General features: G+C 40.7%; 1 protein-coding gene across 1 annotated transcript; it reads right to left on the bottom strand.

The window, feature by feature from the left end:
• Positions 1–4,631: 4,631 nt before the first annotated feature.
• On the bottom strand, positions 4,632–22,377 carry LOC113173662 (protein bicaudal C homolog 1-like). Its single transcript, XM_026377150.1, has 13 exons — positions 22,197–22,377; positions 20,322–20,368; positions 19,512–19,581; positions 16,304–16,383; positions 15,345–15,503; positions 14,433–14,486; positions 11,363–11,536; positions 9,525–9,776; positions 7,774–7,905; positions 5,925–6,072; positions 5,631–5,775; positions 5,363–5,486; positions 4,632–4,778 (listed from the first exon to the last, which is right to left on the bottom strand). The coding sequence occupies exons 1-13, from the start codon at positions 22,375–22,377 to the stop codon at positions 4,755–4,757; spliced, it is 1,590 nt and encodes a 529-aa protein (XP_026232935.1). The 3' UTR covers positions 4,632–4,754.
• Positions 22,378–22,887: the final 510 nt, after the last annotated feature.

Raw genomic sequence — 22,887 nt, 5'->3', positions numbered from 1 at the left:
GGCCGGGTTTCCAGAGGATCGTGTGTTCTATGATAAGTGGAGGGGAGCACAGTTTGCTAAACGGGAAGAGTACATCTTGTGTAAGTATATATACAAATGACTTAAGGAGTAAAAATGATGGGCAACGGCCGGAGTCGCCAGCCGCCTCCGTTCAGCCTTTCCAAGCCGATCCAGAGTGGCGCACCGTCGCAGAGGAAATGGAGCCGGAGAGAGCACGTCAGCACCAGGAGCTGAATCCTCTGAACAGACAGGGTGGACCCCACAAGTTAACCACTCAAGGACACCGGGTAAAATAATCCATGTGTCATCAGAAACAACATTGTTGTTGACATCTCTCTCTGTTTCTCTATTTTGACAGCCAAATTCTACAGACATCCTCCGACTGTGGAGAAGGTGGCGAGGATGATCAGTCGTGAGGGCTGGACAGCCAATCATCCACATCCGGAGAACGTCGTGGCCAAGTGGAGACCACCTACCAAGTGTGCCACTGAGACGGATGAGGGCGTCATGAAGAGGATTCGGAAGCAGAAATGGTCTGGCCTGGCCATTAAGGACTTTGGAGAACGACGAGGACAAGGTGAGACCATATTTAATTTGGATGAGGAGGGTATTAATCAGCACTCCAGGAAGAATCCTAATGTGAAACCAGTCCACTGCAAGATGAAGTTCACTGAGGGAGAAAGGGACACTCTCCTCCTGGTGGCAGCAAAGGACATTGCAGTGGACCAGAAACTGAAATTTGACTATGGGGTGAACAGGAAGTCTTTTTGTGGGGAAGGACTGGACTTAGAGTGGCTAGACCATTGAGTGGATTTGTATTTGAGGTGAATTTTGATCAACTATTGTTGTATGTACGACAAGATCATCAGACGCAGTGAGCAGTTACATTTGGAGATAAAAATGTGGAGGCATTGTCAGCTAATTAGAACAAGACTGATTCAAATAAGCATTATTTCTTATTTGACATGTATGAGAAAGACCTTTAAAACTCAGATTACAAACTGACTTCAGTCTAACCTGGTTAACTATGGTGTTTTGACAGCACTTTATCAAATTGTTTTGTCAAAGAGACTTTTCTGGGGAAAATTGATCCTCTATAACTCACAAATAGTGGAGAAAATAAACTTATTGCCATTTTCACTGAGATCTGATCTTTCTTGTAAAGTTGGATTATTACAGAAACATGGTGGATTATGGTTTAAATATAAAACACGAAACACACAGAAGCTATTATAAACACATTTAGTCAATGAAAAATTATGAAAATCAGATGGTTCTTTAAAATTTAAGAAATAAAAGTTAGAGCTGGTTTTACAGCAGTTTTTACCACATATTTAATACCAGTAATAAAAGATGTTTTCAGGCTGTAAAAAACACGTCCAAGTCTGAACTGTCGTTAACGCCGAGGTTTAAAGATACTTTGTCAGTAGGAATGAAAAAATGTCCACAGTATTTTCTAGACAACATCCAATTTAAACACTGTGAACGTTCAACATTAAACCAGAAAGTGACTTTGTTACCACTGTAAACAAGAGTCCAATCCTAACCTCTGCTTTTTTTTTTTCTCTGACGATGTACATGTACATATTGGATGAGTATGAAAAGTTTTAATTAACAAGAAGGAAGTTCAGTTGTCATCCTCGGTGAGGATTCTCACACACAAATCCTCCAAGGGACAGAAAAAGTTAATATAACCCTTTTCGATCGAGGTCTGAGTCCAGCAGAAACAGAAAAGAAGAAAAAGAAAACGATAATTAAATATCTAATTTAGAGTTTCGGTCACAGATTAGTTTTAAACAGAGCATCAGTTGCATCTGTTGCGGCACTCTGCTCCCATCTGCTGGCCGTGATAAGAATCTAATTAAAATAAAGACAATTCCTCTCAAAGAACAAAATAAAAAGAAAACAATCAAATGTGGACTGTTAAATATCAGATCTGTCTCATCTTAATCCCTGTTAGTGAATGATTTGATAAGTGACCATCAAATAGACTTATTCTGTCTAACTGAAACCTGGCTGCAGCAGGATGAATATGTCCGTCTGAATCAGTCATGTTAATTATCATGTTCCTAGAAACACAGGTCGGGGTGGAGGAGTAGCAGCAATCTTCAACTCAAGTTTATTAATCAACCCCAGACCTAAACATAGTTTAATTCATTTGAGAGCCTCACTCTTATTCTCTCTGATCCAAACTGGAACAATCAAAAACCAGTCCTGTTTGTTATTGTGTACCGTCCTCCTGTCCCTTAATCTGAGTTTTTAACTGAATTCTGAGACTTGGTGCAGATAAAGTCATTATAGTGGGTGACTTTAATATTCATGTAGATGTTGATGATTACTGCCTCAACACTGCATTTAATTGACTATTAGACTCTAAGTAGAAATAAACCCACTCACTGTTTTAATCACAACCTCTTTTCTCTGACCAGTTTTTAATAACATTTGAATTTACGAAACAAATTCACTAAAATCGATTATTATCTGAAAATGTTGTTGATAAATTTGAGAAAATTATATGAAACTCATATTACTCATTAGTAGACGCAAATAAGAACAACCCCAGGTTTCTCTTCAGTACTGCTGACAAAGAGTCATGGCTCTGTCGAGCCTAGTATCCCCTTAACTCTTATCAGCAATGATTTCATGAATTGAAATTAATTTCATTAATTAATTCCTCTAAACCGTCAATATGTCTCATACCCCATCCCGACTAGACTCCTCAAAGATATCTTACCTTTTATAAGCACCTCCATACTAGATCAGATCAATCTATCTTTACAAATAGGCTACGTACCACAGGCTTTAAAGGTTGCTGTAGTCAAGCCCCTACTCAAAAAGCCTATTCTGGACTCAGGGGTTATAGTGAATTATAGATCAATATCCAATCTACTCTTTATCTCGAAAATTGTGGAAAAGGTAGTTTCTAAACAATTATATGACCACCTGCTCAGCAATAACTTGTATGGAGATTTCCAGTCAGGATTTAGAGTACATCATAGTACAGAAACAGCACTGGTAAAGGTCATCGAGATACTTATCTATGGAACGGAAGAAACTAATCAATGAATCAAACTTCAAGCATGCTTAAAGACATAAAGGCCTGGATGTCCTCTAATTTACTCCTAAAGTTATCTTTGACCAGGAAATCTCCTTCACTTCATACATATAAGAAATCTCTTTTTTCACCTGAGAAACATTAAAGTTAAAATTAGGAGCATCCTGTCCCAAAGTGATGCTGAAAAACTAGTCCATGCATTTGTTACTTCCAGACTGGACTATTGTAATTCATTATTAATAGTTTGTCCCAATAACTCATTAAAAAGCCTCCAGTTGATCCAAAATGCTGCAGCCAGAGTTCTGACTGGAATTAGTAAGAGAGATCATATTTCTCTTACGTAAGCTTCTCTGCATTGAATTTAAAATTCTTCTCCTCACTTATAAACCACTTAATAATCAGTCTCCATCTTATCCTAAAGACCTCATAGTTCCATATCTTCCAAACAGAACTCTCCGTTCTCAGGCTGCAGGTTTACTTGTGGTTCTTAGAATTTCCAAATGTAGAATGGGAGGCAGAGCCTTTAGCTATCAAGCCCCTCTCCTATGGAACCAGCTCCCAGTTCAGGTTCAGGAGGCAGACACCCTCTCCACATTTAAGACTAGACTTAAAACTTTCCTTTTTTATAAAGCTTATAGTTAGAGATGGATCAGGTGACTCTGAACCATCTCTTAGTTATGCTGATATAGCTTAATCTGCTGGGGGACCTCTACTGATAAACTGAGCTCCTCTCCTCTCTCCTTTCTCCTGTATCAATGCAAATGCCTCCATTGCATGTCATTAACTCTGTGTCTTCTCTCTCCTGTAGTTGTGTTTCCTCCTCTCTGTCTCCCTTTCTTTCTGTACTTTTCTGCAGGTATCCTCGGCCTGGAGCTGTTATCTCCAGAATCCAGTTGACCTGCCCAATGTTCTTGCTGCTTGTTGTTGCCTGCTGTTCTTTTCTCTCTTCTCTTTCCACTCACCCCAACCGGTCGAAGCAGATGGCCGCCCACTATGAGCCTGGTTCTGCTGGAGGTTTCTTCCTCTCCACTGTTGCCTAAAGCTTGCTGAAATGGGATTGTTGGGTTTCCTATATCACTTTTTATATAATTCTACTCTGTAAGGTCTTGAATTGAAACAAAAAGACATAGATAAAGTGAAGGATGTGTGTCCAAACAGTTTTTACAAGTAGATAACTTTAAATAAACATATACATTTAGATGAATTAGAGACATTCAGGAGATTTGGTGAAGCCATTTTAAGACCATTTGCTTTTTTGCTGTAGGTGAATATTCTGATTGGGTTACAGGTTTTATGAAGCCTTGATTTTCTGATAACTTCAAATATCTTAAAACTTATCTCTTCCTTCTACTCTGGAACTATGGGGAGGACACTGATGTCTTAACATAATATACAAAAACCAAAAACGCTTCGTTTTTATACATTTATTACCTTCATTACAGAATTTGAAGGCATGAACAAACATTTTTTCAACAGTTTCTCCAAAAACTCTTGTGTATAATACTGTAGTATAATATAATAACAATAGCATCAACAGATGCCTGAATGAACAGAGCTTTTACCATATGCCAATATTTATACACTAATTTCTTAATTAAATGTTTAAGTAAAATTTTTTAAGATCTTTAAAACACGGTCAACTGAACTAAACATGATTTGTTCTGTTTCTTCTTGGGGCTGCTGACTGTAGAGGGCTGGTTCAAGACAAGAACAGTGGAGAACCCTGGGGAAGATTTAAACGTTTAACAAGGTGCCCCGAATGATTGCACTGCACCTTGATATAAACTATTCACAGAGCTAAAGTTCAGAAATGGGCCAAAATATTAGAAACACCCCTTAATGTAATACATTCCAGTCTGCCTTCACCACCCACTATGACCTCAATAATAAACATATAGTAGCACATATATTAATGATGTAATTACTGATACACCAAAGACCCCAAAATACTTCATTAGGGAACACATAAGCTGTCTTCACATACGCACTACAGAAAAGAATCAGGTATAAGCAGACTTTTGCCTTCCAACATTCAGCCCACCTGGGTATAACCTAAAGAGGTTCAAGGATCATGTCTGAAAGCAACTACACGGCAATGACTGATTAATTCACTGGCTGTTGTGACCTTTAGCTTAAGTGTGTCTGTCATCACACAGGGATAAATTATGCTCTACATCCAGGTATCACTAATAGTACTTGATCAAACAAATTTACCTTTGGTTGCCAATGGCTTTTTTCTTCATAGTTAAATGGCTGAAAAGACAATTATCCTTAACACTAACAAAACAGTGTATTTTGTGTTTATACCTGCATGTTTCCAAAGGAGAGTCTCCCCCTCTCTGCCCTCTCTGCCACTTGCTCACTACCTGACGCCCTCTCATCTGCTACAGGCCTGAGTGATGAGCTGGACTCCAAAAGAAGACGGTCAGGACTGGGGATTATATACAGGGATTATATAGAGAGATCAATGTTGTGACACAGACAACTAGCTAAAAAGCATTCCATACCAGCATGAGAAGTAAATCATTTCAAACAGTAACGAGAAGCTCCAAATGATATGTAGATTGAAACATACTGTAGATGGGAGTTCTTTGTGCCCTGCAGGATCTCCACAACCTGTTGTTTCCCTGATGACGTTTTATATAATGCCAGACGTCCACTCCCATGGGCAGAATGGAAGGGGCTTCTGGGAATCCCCTCTTCCACAAATGCATCAGAGCCTGAAGGGAACAAACAGACATATCAGGATTATACATTTTAGATCTTATATCTTATAGCTCATCAGTCCTACATATGCATGTGCTGTATATCTGGATTTACAGCTGTCGTCATAGAAAAAGTTCATAAAATCGTTGGATGGTATCTTTACCCAGGGATGGGGATGGGCTGTCAGTAGGAGAATTCAAGGTGGCAGAGGGTGAGGAGGATGAGACCCTGTTGCTCTCCAAACCCAAGATGACTTTTAGGGCTCTGTACATGTTCACTGCATTCCTCTCCACACTCTTAACTGCTACAAACTGAAAGACATTGATCAAAAGGGAAGAGGTTAGAAGAATCAAGAAAGGACAGGTGGAGTGGAAAATGGGAAGTTGGTGAAAAAGAGAAGTGAGGTAGGTTCATGAGAAGGAGGCAGCAAGGTGGACGATGATGGCACCAGATAGGAAGGGAATTCCACACTTTCCGCTTCACCAAAACCTCAGCTTTCATTAACATAGCTTTAATGTGGCAAAAATAAAAATAAAAAAGATCATGTCCTCTTTTTTTGGCCAGACTTTTTTAAGGCTTACAATTCTGATTAGTTTTGCACAGTGGCAGATGCTGATTTAGCAAACTCGTCGCAGGGGGTTGGCATGGCAAGAGCCTTTGGTCATTTTTTGTTTTATTTGAATAAATATGGACAAAATGTGCTCTGGAAATCTATAATTTACTTCGACATCATGATGTGGAATTTGATGAGTGAGCAGTTCCTCAGATTGAACATTGGCTTATTGGTTTCCTACAGGTAAGACCACAGCTATGTTTTTCTGAGGACAAACGACTGTGAACTGTACAGTTTAGTGGAAACGGTTTATTACATTCATCTTGTCCTTTTTATGCTCTTTGATGCATGTACATTTTACACAAATCCAACCAGAATCTTTTCAGTCAACAAAAGTACTTTACTTTTATAATCTATGTGCTCAAAACTGATTAAGAATAATTCATATATTGAGCTAAATATAACCTATTATTATTATTATTATTGATGCTAACATGCTCATGGTCTTCTCTTGGAAACACTCAATACACAAGTCCAAGTTGATAGGAATGGATTTAAAATGCTCAGACATTGCAAACTTGCCTAGGCTATAAATGTAGTAGTACACGGAGAGACTGATATTACAGTTGTTACAGTTCCTCCCTTTGATCTCCGTTCTGTTGGTTTGTTTTTTCTTTTTACTTTTTTACTCTGAACTCTGTTTGTTTCACCCCCGGACTATATCTCTGGTTCCCGTCTATAAGTTTGTATTGTTTGCCTGCCGTGAGCGGCGTTTTGTTTTGTTTCTTTGTGTTGTTAGTTTTTCTGCCAGTTCTTTTTGTTCTGCCTGTGATTTCAGTGACTTTCGTTTGTTATTATTTTTAATTTCTGTTCATTTTTTTGTATAGTGTCAAATCACAAGAGAAGTCATCTTAAGGCACTTTAACATGAAGGTTTAAGACCAGAGCCATCTCTAACTGTTCTATGAAAAATGAAAGCTGTAAGTCTAGTCTTTAATGTAGAGAGGGTGTCCTCCTCCAGAACCTGAACTAGGACCTGATTCCACAGGAGAGGAGCTTGGTAGCTAAAGGCTCTGCCTCCCATTCCCAGTAAACCTGCAGCCTGAGAACAGAGAGTTCTGCTTGGAAAATATGGAACTATGAGGTCTTAGATAAGATGGAGCTCGATTATTAAGTGATTTATAAGTGAGGAGAAGAATTTTAAATTCAATTCTGGATTTTAGAGGGAGTCAATGGAGAGAAGCTAATGTAGGTGAAATACTGTATGTTATCCAACTAAACTTGTGGTTATGCAACATAAAAACTAGGACATCATCCTCTTTCCTTCAATATTGTCCAAATTTTTATTGCTATCCATCCAGTCGTTGAGATATTGTAGCATGGATAAAAGTAATCTGGCAGCATGGTTAAATATCCTCTATAACGGTACATGCTGTGTGAGTGTAAGCCTGGTCACATACCATGCAGGGCTGTGCTGGCATTGGTGTGATATTGATGGTGACATCCAGCTGTTCCATTAGTGATGTGATACACTGAGGGTTCACCTCTGTGCTCTTTTTAATGTTAAACATTATTACCAGAGGTGAACAGCCCTGTGGAGCAAAAAAGTCAAAGTACATTAATAATAATTTCAGACTAATGTGTTTCACAGTATATCAGTAATAAAACACATCCACGTTCCAATATATCCTATAAGTGCAGGACAGCGCTCCTATTGTAAGTGAGTGTATTAGCATCAGAGTATAGGGAGATGTAATCAGTCTGGATGGAAGAGGCCAAAGCAAGCAAATACTGTATCTCCTAAGGCTATTTAAACCTGTCCATATAAGGCCTTACAGCTCACAGTGCATGTCCCAGCAAATGAGAATCATGAGGTTAAAGGAACTCCCTGAAGAGATCAGAGACAGGATTGTGGCAAGGCACAGAAAGTCAACTATCACTGCAGCCCTCCTCCAGACGGGGCTTTGTGGCAGAGTGGCCTGAGGGAAGCCTCTCCTCAGTGGAAGACACATGAAAGCCTGCATGGAGTTTGCAAAAAAACACCCAAAGGACTCTGAGATGGTGAGAAACAAGATCCTCTGGTCTGATGGGGTCAAGATAGAACTTTTTGGCCTTAATTCTAAGCAGCATGTGTGGAGAAAACCAGGCACTGCTCATCAACTATCCAATACAGTCCCAGCAGTAAAGCATAGTGGTGGCAGCATCATCCTGTGGGGGTGTTTTTCAGCTGCAGGGGCAAGACGACTGGTTGCAATTGAGGAAAAGATGAATGCGAACAAGTACAGGGACAAAAACCTTCTCCAGAGTGCTCAGGACCTCAGACTGGGCCAAAGGTTCACTTCCAACAAGACAATGACCTGAAGCTCACAGCTAAAATAACGAAGGAGTAGCTTTGCAACAACCCTATGACTGTTCTTGAATGGCCCAGCCAGAGTCCTAACTTAAACCCAGTGGAGCATCTCTGGAGAGACTTGAAAATGGCTGTCCAACAACGTTTATCATCCTTCCTGACAGATCTGGAGAGGATCTGCAAGGAGGATTGGCAGAGGATCCTCAAATGCAGGTGTGAAAAACTTGTTGCATCTTTGCCAAAAAGACTCATGTCTGTATTAGATCAAAAGTGTGCTTCTACTAAATACTGAAGGGCCTGAATACTTATGACCATGTGATATTTCAGTTTTTCTTTTTTAATAAATCTGCAAAAATGTCAACAATTCTGTGGTTTCCTGTCAATATGGGTGCTGGGTGAACATTAATGAGTAAAAAATTAACTTAAATGATTTCAGCAAATGGCTGCAATATAACAAAGAGTGAAAAATTTAAGGGGGTCTGAATACTTTCCGTACCCACTGTACATAGTGATCTTCTTGGAGAAATTGCAGTTGGACAGCCACCAGACTGTAAATATCAGCACCACTACACAGTTTCAGTGTCAAATCCAAGGAAAGCTCAGCAAGTAGCCAGGAGAAACCAGGAATCAAACTACTAACACTGGGTTTTATAGACGACTTCTCTACCACCTCTGCTACTGCCGCCCCTAAACCTTATAACATATTTTGCTGTTGCAGCAACATCATAGATACCACACGTGTGGAATCTGCATATGTAAGGAATATTTTGCCAATGCCATTGCTGAACCTAAGCTATTTAAAGCAATTCTTTTCAAAAGGCGGATATTAATGAACAAAACACACATGCATGCAATGCTCACCATTAGGTACTGCCAGGCCAGGCAGGCTGATTGAATATTGCCTTGAATTTGGACTGTAGATTTGTCCTGTGGGCTGTTGGGGTCAGGGAAGTAAATCTGGGCTCCTGTTGTCTGGGTGATGTGCTTAACGTTGCAACCATTGCAGCCCTTCATGAAGAGGCGGTGCTGGGGTAGGACCTCCAGGTAGGTGGTGACTAAGACGGTGCTTGCCAGGCTACCAGCCAGGCATTGCAATAGAAGAGCTGCTCCTGTCTGGGTAGACAAAGATGAAGAGACAATTGAGGAAATACAGAAATATTTACAATATCTCACAATAAGTTACTAGAAGAATTTTATGTCTAAAATGTGTCTTGCAAAAATTTGGGTTAAGTATAGCAGAAGTTTTTATTCATTTTAACAAAACAAAACACACATTCAAAAACCATGTCAGCAAATTTGTCATATGAAACTAGACAGAGCAATTTCTGAAGAAATTACGTAGGGGAGCTGGAATCTTCCCGAAAAAGACGCCGACAAGTTATCGCAAGTTCTTATGTAGAAGAACGTAACAAAGAAAAGTTGATAAAGAGTAAAAGTGTAAAAAGTTGGTCAAACTCAAAAAAGTTCACAAAGATAAACTGTTGATTATAAGACAAAGTTGAACAAATACAACTGATGGACAGAGGTCTGGTCAAAAGAATATGGCAGAAAAAGAAGAAAAATCCACTGTTAATATAAAAGGACAAACATCCATGAAGAAATAAATGCAGAGATGCATACATGCGTGTTGGTGGGTCTGATTTGTTGGCCAGATGTTTGAACATGGTACAGTAGGGAGCTTAGTTAAACTAAGAAGACAAACATTCACTTGGGTCACAGATAATGTGACTGTCATAAAATGATTGAAATAATGAAATCATTTGTTGATATTATGAATTCTTAATTAATGAGACGACAGGATGTTTAAACAATAATGTCTATAAATGATTGTTAGAACATTTGTCCAGAGATTATCCTATAGCATTAGTTGCTCTCATGAAGCTGTATAACTTTGTGGGATTCTTGTGAAACTTGTCTTTGTTTATCTTAGGGAGTCAGATAGGATAGCACCTCGAGACGAGAACCAACTGCAATATAACAACTGCCATTTGTTACATCTTTAGTTACAAACAGAAAAACAACTCCCTCCCATATCACAAGAACTGTATGTGTTACATACTTTGAGTTTTGCCTTGCGCAAGAGAAATAAACCACTGCCTTATTAATGTCTTCGGTGGTCCTGAGGAGTTTGTTTTTTTCAATGATAATGATAATAATGGTCAGTCGCAGCTCTTTGCTGCACAAAATAAGATACGACAGTCTCCGAGAAATAACGGTGCTTCGAGTTGAGCAGGGGATGTATTAATCTCCAGGTTGCCAGTTCAATGCCCTGATGGTTAAACAAGTGCCTCTGGTATTCGATTCCTCTCAAGGTTTCTTCCTGTCGCCTTCTCAGGGAGTTTTTTCTTGCCACTGTCGCCCTCGGCTCGCTCATCAGGGACAATCTGATTATTGTGATTCATGCACATTCACTGTTCATATGAACTTCCATCGTTTCTTTGGTTGTGTAAAGCTGCTTTGCAACGAAGACAATTGTTAAAAGCCCAATACAAATAAAATTGAATTGAATCATGGTCATTAGTATGAGAGTGTATGTTAGTGTGGCTCAATGAGATGAGGCATTTTAAAGTACTCTGTTCTGTCCATGACAGGTACTGTACATTGGTTTTATACTGATTATAGTTCTGAGTTTGTATGAAATTTAATTATTTTAGACTTTCATTTCTATCCTATTTCTATAAACATGAAACCGTCCTCACCTTGACAGCACTGTGTGAACCGCGAACCACCACAGTAGTGTTAAAGAAACACATCGGGGTCAGGAAGGAGACTGTGATGTTGTAGGTCTGTGAGATGTGCTGCACAGTCGGAGAACTGAAATCACACTGCATGCTGGGGGGAAGACTGATAAACAACACAAGAGGGAGCAGCTCCTGCACAAAATGGACAGAAGTGAGAAGTGAATCTTGTACAATACTGTCATAGCAGAAGGTGGCAGAACTTGACTCGTACATGTGTCAACTCAAATGAATCTAAAGTGAATCAAAACAAGGTGATCAGTGCAACAGACCTCAGCCTTTGTGACATGAAGTATGCTGCAGTGTTCTGTGGTGGTATCACTGGGAACACTGATTTAAACACTGTGGCTACACAGTTGTTGAAGCTATGGTTAAAATCCTCAAACTGTGGCCAGTTCATTTTTAAAACATCAATTTCAAGTCTCTGAATCAAAATGCAGGAACAGCAAAACACATCAGCTCTTGTCATTTGTATTACAGCATCATGAGCTAAATAGATTCATGTATATTTACACACGTGGACAAAGTTGTTAATACTCTTCTGTTAAACAAAGAAAAACCCACAAAGGTCACTGAAATAACCTGATACTGACAAAAGTAAGAATCAATAAAAACAGACTGAAAATGAACCAATGAAAATCCAACATTGCTTTTGAGTTATGGTTCAATGTATCTATAAAAAACAACTACTGAAACTGGCCTGGACAAAAGTGATGGTCCCCTTAACTTAATATTCTGTTGCACAACCTTTTGAGGCGATCACTGCAAGCGAGCGCTTTCTGTAACTCTCACTGAGACTTCTGCACCTGTCCACAGGTATTTTGGTCGACTCCTATCAAGCAAACTGCTCCAGTTGACTCAGGTTTGAAGGGTGCCTTCTCCACACTACGTGTTTCAGCTCTTTCCACAGATATTTAATATGATTCAGATCAGGACTCATAGAAGGCCACTTCAGAATAGTCCAGTGATTTCTTCTTAGCTGTTCTTGGGTGTTTGTAGCTGTGTTTTAGCTCATTATCATGTTGGAGGACTATGACCTGTGACAAAGACCAAACTTTCTGACACTGGGCAGCCTGTTTTGTTCCAGAATGCCTTAAAAGTCTTGGACCCAGCACAGATTTAAGACACCCGGTGCTGTGTTTTCTTTACGATCTGCTTTCATTAGTGGAGTCCTCCTTGGTCGTCTTAAGTCCACTTTGTCTTAAACAGTGACTGATGGTGTGATCTGACTCTGAGCTACCTCGACCGTGGATTTTACTTCTTTAATCTCTGTGGAAGTTGTTCTGGGTTCTTTATTTACCATTTGTGTTTTCTGTCTCTTCAGTTTGTCATCAATTTTCCTCTTATGTCCACATACAGGGAGGTTGGCTCCAGACCCATGGACCTTAAGCTTCTGAGTGATATGTGCAACTGTAGTCACAGGAACATGAAGCTGCTTGGAGATGGTCTTACAGCCTTTACCTTCACCATGTTTGTCTATCATTTTTATTTCTAATATCCTGAGACAACTCTCTCTTTTGACTTTTCTGTGGTTTATGTTGAGTGTGGTAAACACCATGAACAGCACAGTGACCACTTTTCACCCTTTGAATACACAGACTGACTGATTATAAGTGTGAAGAAACCTGTGATGCTAATTACAGGACAGCGTTAGATTAACGTCCCTGTGGTCAAAATATTTTACACATCATTTTGTCCAGGCCAGTTTCATTAGTTTCTGTTGAACTACAACTCAAAAACTGTCTGATTTTCATGAAACTGACAAAAGTAATAAGAATAAAAATGTACTAGATATTAATTCAAGTAATTTCAGTGACCTCTGTTTTTCTTTCTTTAATGGAGGTACCAGCAGTTTAGTCCACGTGTGTACTTATGAATGAAGAGGAGATAAATCACACAGGCTCACACCCATAGAGACAAACTGAGGGGAATAAACACGTAGACTCTAACAAGACCACATACATCTGAAACTCATGACTGCCAGGTTGACCTCTTTAAACAAGCTTAGGTCAGCTCCACCATGAAAATCTAGTCTATTCTTCATTCAGCCTTGACTGCTGCTCTTCTCCTGGTCCTCTCTTACATTTCCCTCAGTGATGATCTAAATCTTTTTGCCCGTGAAGAGCAAGTGCAGCAGTGTGATCTAAATGTCAGGTCCAGCACATGTGGGACAGAGTCGGGATGCATTTCTTTGGTCAGAGCAATTCATGCTGCTTGACCTTTGCTGACAGGCAAAATCCCAGTGACCCAAGAGTCAGTATTTGGATGGCAGTGTGTGCAAGTGTGTGAGAGAGAGTTTCCTCATCTTTTAGTTTTCACTACTCATGTACTCCTCCTCTCCTGGCTCCTATTGAACAGACTTGAATATGACAGTTATCAATCTTCAACGCTCAGCAACATATATTATATATATAATATAAGATATTTTACTTCTGTTCTAAAATTAAAAACCTTCCACATGGAAACAATGGAATAAAAACCAAAACACTCACTGCTACCATTTAGAAAGCAATCATTCAATGATCTACTGTACACTATATTTGATTTGTAGAGAAATACTGTAGTCACCTCCAATTCAAGTAACACACATACATAATACATCATTTAAGTGATGTCACGTCAAGTATTTTATGAAACAGCATACAAAGTATTTGGGTGTCAGAGTAAGGAGTATAAACACCTGGATGGAGGATAGAAACCAAGCTGACTTGGAGGTAAACCACCTTTCCACACTCACAGTGTTTTCTTTAGAAACACACACAGGCTTGTTAGTTTTGGTCAATCCACAGTAGAGAATCATGTTCACTGTAGACAAAGCTGTGGTTTAACAGGCTAAACTCTACATGAAGGAAAGGAGAAGAGTCAGAAGGTGCAACATAACCCATCAAACTAATTCAAGGTTTAGAGAAGTTTATTCATGTTTTGATCCCCGTCTCAGAAAATTAGAAAGAAAAGTAAAGGTCAAATCTACAGAAGGTCAACGTTTTGACAGAGCATCATTTAAAACAAATATAGCAGTGGTACAACTTACCCTTATTTTTACACGAGCTGCCTCCACCTCTCCTGGCTCCCCCACGAGGGACACCTGTTCAAAGGAAAAAGGACAATAGAAATCAGTTTATAGGTTGAGCCCTACTCCAATTTCAAAACTCAATCCCAAGTTCATGTTTTATGTTACTGAAACACATCATGAGAGGTTGGATTAGGTTCATTTCCATACAAATGAAAACAGGTGACACATGGTCTCGTTACATTTCTCCTCTCGTATCCTGTTCTCACTTCCACTCTTAAAAAAACACCAACACAACGTCACGGCTCCAGACTAAAGAAAAAGGAAGCGGTTAAAAAACCAAATACACACGTTCTGTTAACGTTCACATAGTGTTTTGTGCATGCAGGTGGTGCTGTGAGCATCAACTAGAAGTTCAGTGATGTCCTGAATTCAACCAGCTCCAGTGAGAAGAAGAAGTCATTGGAGTTGCACAGTTTTCTACATTAGCTTTTTAACACCTCTGTGCTTCTGAATACACTCTTGTTAGTTATCAGCCTACGAGTGAATGATCAGTATAAGACTGTGTGAAATGGAGAGTGCTTAAAGTTTCATGATATGCATAGGTATATCACACCATGTAAAAGCTGAGGTAATGTTTCAATCAGTTAAGTCTACCTTGGTAAAAAACAAACCAACCTGTCTGCACTAAGTATCTCATGGCGTGCCCTGCAGTGTGCTCTCCTGAACTCCACATACTATACTTTGGCCAATCAAAACAGACATCTGGACTAAGTCTTTATAACCTGTCTAATCTCAGAACGTGCGACTATTAGTAAATAGACTGGATCAGTAAATGGTATCAAACTCTGTGAGCAACTAGCAGTAAACAGCCTGTTCCATTAAGTCACAGCATGACTGCACAGTGGAAATCGGTGTTGTGTCCCCACAAACCTGGTTGCTTTTCTCTGCCGTTTTCTTCCTGTTAAAGTCTGGAAAGTAGATTTGGCACCCTGTCTCCTCCTCCAATCTCTTGATGTTGACGCCCCCTCTTCCAATTATATGGGAATGATCCTTGTGGGAAACGTCCATCTTCAGAGTTACCTTGTTACTCTAATGAGCAGAAAAGAACAGGTTGAGGTAGAATTAGGATAGAAAACACCTGAAATACAGTTGATGGTACAAAGAAAAAGGTGAATGTTACTACACATGAACGGCACAAATGTTAAACTTTATAAAGTTCACAGTTGATGGTGTCACTGATCAATGAAAGTGTTTCTAATATATCACCACAGGCAGCTTCCAAAACTCACGATAGGACGGCTGTCACCAGTCAAATCAAATCAAGTGTGTGCTTAAGGGGGACCAAGGTAAAATGTACTCTGTGATTCACACCCTCCTGCGCTGATTATAAATGTTACTTCACTGAGAGCACAGTGCAGCATCTGTACACTTTCCTCCATCTATACAGCCACAAAACAAACAAGTTCCCCTCATTTAAACACACACACGGTGCAGTCACTAATGCACTACATTAAAAAGAGCTAAATAAAAAACTGTGCTGTGATAAAACCATGTGAAATGCTACAGTATAGTACATCTGCTCATGTGTTATTCTTTTGTTGGAGTCTGTTTAAAGTGCACGGATGATCGACTGCCTCTGTGCGGTGCCATTGCAACAAAGCCTGTATGTACAGCAAACCTTGAAAAAAGCTCTGGATGTAATCGCCCAGCTACAGTAGATTACTGCCAAGTTGTACCAAACTACTGTGTAGTAGACAGCAGGGCAGCTGATGTATTATACATTTAGTCTAACTACCAGGACAGGGTGAGCAAGGTAAACAGAGACCAAGAACAAGAATTACACACCAACATGCAGTCTATCTTCACAGTGATGAAGAGGTTCACTGTACCTTGGTGTAAAGGACAGACGTAATTCTGTCTTTAGCTTCCCTCACATTCTCCCTCGTCCCGATCACTCTGATGTATGGATCTGCAAAGATAAAAATAAAAACTGAAAAAGCTATATCACAAGTGGTGAGAGGCGCAGTATGTGTTTAGTGTCTTTGTATGATCAGTATCTGTGGAAGTGAATGCATCAGTGCTCATAAAGGGCAGAAATAAATGTGAAAGCAGACACGACACAGTAGTCTGCGTTTGTCAACTCATTCTAGCACCAGAGGAGAAAGCTGCCACAGTAACTGCTGCTTGAACACGTATCTGCAGAGTCTTATTTAAAATGGCAGGCGTCACACGTGGAGGGAAAGAGGAGCTATGCTCAGTCCATCTGTCAATCAGTAGAGCCCACAGAAACACTATAACCCTAAGAGAACAAAAGACAGAGATGTGGACCAAACTGTTGGTACCCTTCCATTAAAGAAAGAAAAACCCACAAAGGGAACGATGAATACAAATCTACATCAAATCAAAAGCAGACGTAGCTTTTGGGTTGTGGTTCAACAGAAGGTTCTTTCTTTAAAACAAACTAATGAAACTGGCCTGATGTGTAAAATGATTGGACCACAGGGACATGTTAAAGCACCATGTGTCCTGTGATCAGTCCCTCAGTCTAAAGGGTGAAAGGATGTGCTGTTTGGTACCAAGGTAGCGCCGCAGATGGCAGCCTTCTACTTTTCTGGTGTTTTTACTGTTGTGGTTTTATTTTATGCAGCCACTCACGGCTTCACAGATTACTGACTCTAGAGAGGCGCTCCTGAATCTCCAGGAACCTTTCCTACGGTTTATACAGACTCTGTTTCTTGGAGATCCTTCTCAGAGGTGCAGCAGCTCTCTACAGATCTACAGGAAGCATCAGACTGAGGCAGCGCGGCTCACGCACACCGCTCCCGTCAATACACCTGGCTAACGTGCGCTCCCTAGTAAATAAGACGGATGAGCTCCTGCTCACTTAAACAGATCCGCCGCCCTGTGCTTCACTGAAACCTGGCTCAGTGAGAACCTCCCTGACGGTGATCTACACCTTCCCGGCATCCAGCTGCTCCGTGCGGACCGTGTCACGCAGCTCTCACTGCTTTTGTATTAACGAAGGTTGGTGTACAGATGTCACAGTGTTCAAGACGTTCTGCAGTCCTCACTTAGAGTGTTTTTTATCAGCTGCCGTCCCTTTTATTCACCTCATTTGTTCTGGTCGGCGTTTCCATTCCACCTCAGGCCTGTGGAACAACAGCGTTACAGAACCTGGATGAACACATAACGGACGTGGAAAGAAAACATCCAGACTCCCTGCTCATCATCATGGGGGATTTGAACAGAGCGAGTCTGTGCCACGAACCTCCTCGATACAGGCAGCACGTGAAGTGTCCCACCAGGGATATGAACACACTGGACCACTGCTACACTGTTGTAAAGGACGCCTACCACTCTGTCCCCTCTGATCACTGTCTGCTTCACCTCATCCCAACTTACAGGTAGAAATCTAAAACCAAGAAACCTGTGGTCAGGGTGGTGAAAAGGTGGACGAGGAGTCAAACTGGAGTCAAAAGCAGGCTGTGTCTGAGCTGAACTGTCCAATCACATAAAACAATAACCCCATGTGATATAGTGAGCTGTGTTTTATGTAGATAATTGGAATTTAGTATGTAAATAATTAATGTTTCGAGCCACCAGGGGGCACAAAAAGATGGAGTCAGACCACATCCAATTCCTTGTTTGTCCTGTGCAAACCTGGCCAATAAAGCTGATTCAGATTGATGGTGTGTACCACACTCAACATGAACCACAGAAAGATGTAGAGAGAGTTGTCTCAGGACAGTAGAAATAAAAAAGATAGACAAACATGTTAAAGGTAAAGGCTGTAAGACCATCTCCAAGCAGCTTCATGTTCCTGTGACTACAGTTGCACATATCATTCAGAAGTTGAAGGTTTGTGGGACTGTAGCCAACCTCCCTGTATGTGGACATAAGAGGAAAAAACTAACTACGACAAACTACGAGAACCAAGGAGTGCCAGTAAACAAGCACTTATCTTGTTTAAATCACACACAATGGTGAGAAAACCTCAACATACTCCTCAAGAGACACTACATCACACGAGGGAGTAAAAACAGCTCATAGAACAGCTGAGAAGACAGGAACCAAAGAACACATCCACATTTTTGAAGCTGAGTGTGCTGCATGCTCTTTTCAGGTCACTGACTTATCATTGAGGTGGTATAGTGGTTAGCACTGTCACCTCACAGCAGGAAGGACCCTGGTTTGAATCCAGGGGGCGGCAGGGTGTCTTTCAATGTGGAGTTTGCATGTTCTCCCCGTGTCTCCGTGGGTTCTCTGTGGGTACTCCGGCTTCCTCCCACCTCCAAAGACATGTTTGTTTAGTTGGTGGCTCTAAGTTGCCCGCAGGTGTGAAGTGTCGTCTGTCTTTATACGTGTGTCCTGTAATGGACTGGTAACCTGACTTCTCACCCGATGACAGCTGGGATTAGCCCTTTGTGACCGTGACTCTTGAATGGACAAGCGGTTAAGAAAATGGATGAAATGGAGAGCTGATGACAGCTGTGTATCTTTAACCTGAAGGTGATACATCTTCACTTCTCACAGAAAATGTAAATCGAATTTTCTCATTTGGTCTTTTCTCTACCCATCACTTCCTCCAAGCTGTGATTATCTAACATTCTTCCTCTCGTCTCCTCTCGATTTACGTAACAGAGGAAAAACGCTGACATGCAAACAAATCACAGGTCAGAAATGTATAATTCTCTATATTCTCACTCTGAACACAGAACTTCATTCCCAGGTGCTGCTGCACGCGGGATCTATGAATAAACTAATACTTGGGTTAATGGATGGTTCTATATGAATGGATTGCCTCCAATTACAGCTGATTGTAACCCCCATCAGGTACGATGTGCACAGATCCACACACACTGCTCAGTTTCATTGTTAAACATGTTGCTACATCAAAAACTTGTTTCTGTCAACACTGACATTAAATTGCATTGAATAAATATGAACTTTCAATTGATGCATGAAAGCTGTTTAATGTTGAACTATTTATATCTCTTATGGGCCCTCACCAGTCACGTAACACTCGAATCACACAAATCAAATGCACATGGATCTAATTTATGAAGCAAATATGAGATTTAAGTGAAAAACAATCACCTCCTCTGGTCTTTCGGACGCTTTTCAGTGTCATCGGCCGGGTTATCCATGTTTGGGTTTCATCCATGATCTGAAACAGAGTGAACGAGGACTGATATTAGCTTATCAACACATTAATCCTCTCGATACACCACCACCACAATAAATAAATAAATAACAATTAAAAAACATGAAAAATGCCAAAAACAATGTACGTGAGCAGTCTTTGACAAGTCTAGTCATCGTTTTCAAAGAGGTCCTGAGGTCTTTTGTTTATCATAATTCATTTTTAGTGGTTTCTGCTTTCATGGTGGAGAATATGTCTTTTTCTCAAGTTCTCAAAGCCACGTGATCAAGAACCCGAATACTTACATGATCACCGGCAGCTACATTCAGTTACATTCCTCTTTCAGCCTCCTAAACTCTTGGCCGCTGTTGGCATCATCATCAAAAAGCAAAGAAACACTCTTCCAGTTAAGCCCCCTGCTTGTAGCTCTGCGTTTACTTCCAGTTTCTACTGAGTGATTCACAGAACTTAAGGGGAGTTTGAAGACAAATTCTTATTTAGATGATTTCACTCAGCTGTTTTTATAAGGAATCTGTCTTATGGGGACATATACCCCCTATCTCTGCAATATTATCTAAAGTGTAATATAATCCCTCTATTCACTCGGAATGATTCACTGTTTTTTGTTAGTTTTATTTAAATTATGAGCGAGTAGAGGAACACCTGACATCTGCTCCCTTACCATAAACAAAGCTCTGATCACTGGACTTGAACACAACGCACAGACAAAGCAAACATGATCCAGGTACCGACTACACACTCACCTTCTGAAAGAAATTCTCCCTGGCGTTGACTCTCCCTTCAGAGGCAGCTAAAGTGAGAGTGACCAAGAAAAAGAACAATAAATCACAGAACCATCCAGAACCAGTCAGTTTTAACCCAGACAAATTACACACACATTATCCAGTGTCCTCAAAATGCTGTGGTATCTGCACTAAGTGCAGTGTTAATGGTGGATTTCCATTTCTCTAGATATTGTGTCTGGTACATGTACTGTACCGCTGTTTTACGGGGATGGAATAAAATGTTCTCAGTCATTTTCTATAATCCTGGAGATCGGATACAGCTTCAGATCAACTCTCTTTTGAAGAGCGATGATGATTTTGCACGTTTTAGTCCACAAACTACAGGCTGTAGATATTTCTTAATCACCGCTGACCATTTTGTTACAACACAGATATGATACAAATAAGGAGGCCAACAAATTCACATGCTCTGCAAGTTTCACAAGTTTCTTGTAGATCTCATGTGTCTACAACATAATTATAACAGACCAGTTAAACAAAAGCCCAATTCTGACCAATCTGCCCTGACTTCCAGTAACACCACCATTATTGTACACATGCTGTATCAGTCATTCAATCATTTTTGCTGTGTCAGAATTATCGAGCATAATCCCACAAGTCACAGAATCTCAGCGAAGACAGAAGACGGTCCACCAGATAAATCTCTAAACTGCACAGCTTCTTAAGACGTCTCTCCACCGCTCCATAGGCAATAATCACAAGAGAACTACAGGTGAAACTTCAGACATTCACACAAGAGTATACGTAAGCATTCAACTTCTATTTCCTGTGGGAGCCCATGACAAGTTTTACCTCTCCGTCTACTGAAATAGACATAGAATAGATCAGATTTATACTCTTGGCTGAGTGAACAATGATGACTAGTATGAAAGAACTACACCCGTTTTTATTTAAAGAGTAAAACAGTTCAACAGTTTTCAACTGTTCAACATGGAGCTAATGAGAGAAATGAAAGAAACACAACAAATACATGAAATGTAACAAATATCCCACAAATTAATCCCACATGCTCATTAAACACACGTATTATTACACCACTGTTCATGAAGGTATAAGTATGCAGGCCTTACTAACGTTAGTTCAGATCATTAGTAAATGAACAAGCTGTTATAAAATGATTATTTTTGAATATTTGTGTTTAGCTTCAGGAGGTTTTTCAATGTAAAAGTCAATTTTAGGAGATAAAATGTGTTTGAATTAATTAGAGAATGGATGTTGTTTCACATGGACAAAGAGTGAATAGAGCCGATTAGTTGAACTAAGAGGTCGTCTCTGTGTCAGTTGAACTTTCTTTCCCTCTTGTTAGTTTTAGTTCCTGTATTATTAAACATCTGGTCCAGTTCACCACTGTCTACACCTCTGTAAGACCAGTTGAACCAGTAACATGTTGTTGCTGCTCTGTTGTGCTTCATTGTGACATAACTCTTCTGTATGTGGATGTAACGCTACTGATTCTTTGTACAGAAGGAAAAGGCAGTTTCCCAAAACGTTGATGCACAAATAAATGATTGTAGAGTTCATCTTTACTGATCGTTGTCAATTAGCACACAGCAGCCACACATCTGGATTCATTACTACTAACAAACACACAGGATAAACCGACAAGCTCAAAGTCTTTGACTTGTTTTAATGGAGCACATACGGGCCTCAAATACTAAGAAGATCCCCGAACCCGGACCCGGAGCACAAGTGTGGAACAGTGGAAACTACATCCAGGGGATTTTTCCTAAGCTCACAAACCACAGACGAACCTGGACGGATGAAGTAGAAACTACTACAAAGTAGGAATCCTCAGATATCCATCACTCATTTCACTGCATTACTCACCGTTACCTAACATGGCCTCCAGCTTCTTGCGGTCCACCCGAAACCTCTCCTGAGTCCTCTCCAGACCCGGTCGCGGGCGCGGTCCGCCCACATCCTCCTCTTCTCCCGGGAGACGAGAGCGCTGGCTGCTGGACCCCCGGTCCGACTGCTGCAGGTCCCCGCTCCAAGTGTCCCTATGGGCAGCCATTGGTGTGCACAGCAACGTGTCCAACGAACGGGGATGTCCACCGGGGTCAAAGGTGACAGTAGACAGTGGGGCTCACGGTGGAAGTCACGTGTCACAGGTGGGACGTTCGGCGCCACCTGCTGCTTTTATGGCCGCAGCGCATGCGCACCCGCCACAGGTGCCGGTACATGTGGAGTTGCTGCAGGTTGTAAGTTCCCCCTGTTCTCTGACGACCCCCATCTGGTCCAAAACACCTGTGAAGAGCGTGATATCCAAACAAATCCATCCCGGGATCTGGTCACAGGGGTTCTACCTGTGTAGTGGATACTGGGAATGCACCATGTGTCGTATAAAGACTGGATTGATGGATCAAGTCAGCGTCCTCCAAGCTGTCCTTTGGATCTAGATCAGTACCTGTACCATCTGTCTGTTTGAGTCTCACTGGAACAGTGGTAGAGTCAGTGAAGTCCTTTATCTCAGGTACGCTTGGTCTTTCCGTTTGCATTTCACATAATACATTTATTATTCATA

The sequence above is a fragment of the Anabas testudineus genome, chromosome 21 (assembly GCF_900324465.2).
Source record: "Anabas testudineus chromosome 21, fAnaTes1.2, whole genome shotgun sequence".
NCBI lineage: Eukaryota > Metazoa > Chordata > Actinopteri > Anabantiformes > Anabantidae > Anabas > Anabas testudineus.
The sequence above is the reverse complement of the archived record's forward strand: the minus strand, read 5'-3'. Positions and strand labels throughout refer to the sequence as shown.

What these genes read in the sequence shown, in the direction of transcription:
- LOC113173662 (XM_026377150.1), bottom strand. Translation starts at nt 22,377, where the DNA reads ATGGCTGCCCATAGGGACACTTGGAGCGGGGACCTGCAGCAGTCGGAC. An exon ending in GGGAGAATTTCTTTCAGAAG is followed by an intron (nt 19,582 to 20,321) that starts GTGAGTGTGTAG and finishes ACTCTGTTTCAG; the next exon opens with ATCATGGATGAAACCCAAAC. An exon ending in TGCCAGCACAGCCCTGCATG is followed by an intron (nt 6,073 to 7,773) that starts GTATGTGACCAG and finishes AATGTCTTTCAG; the next exon opens with TTTGTAGCAGTTAAGAGTGT.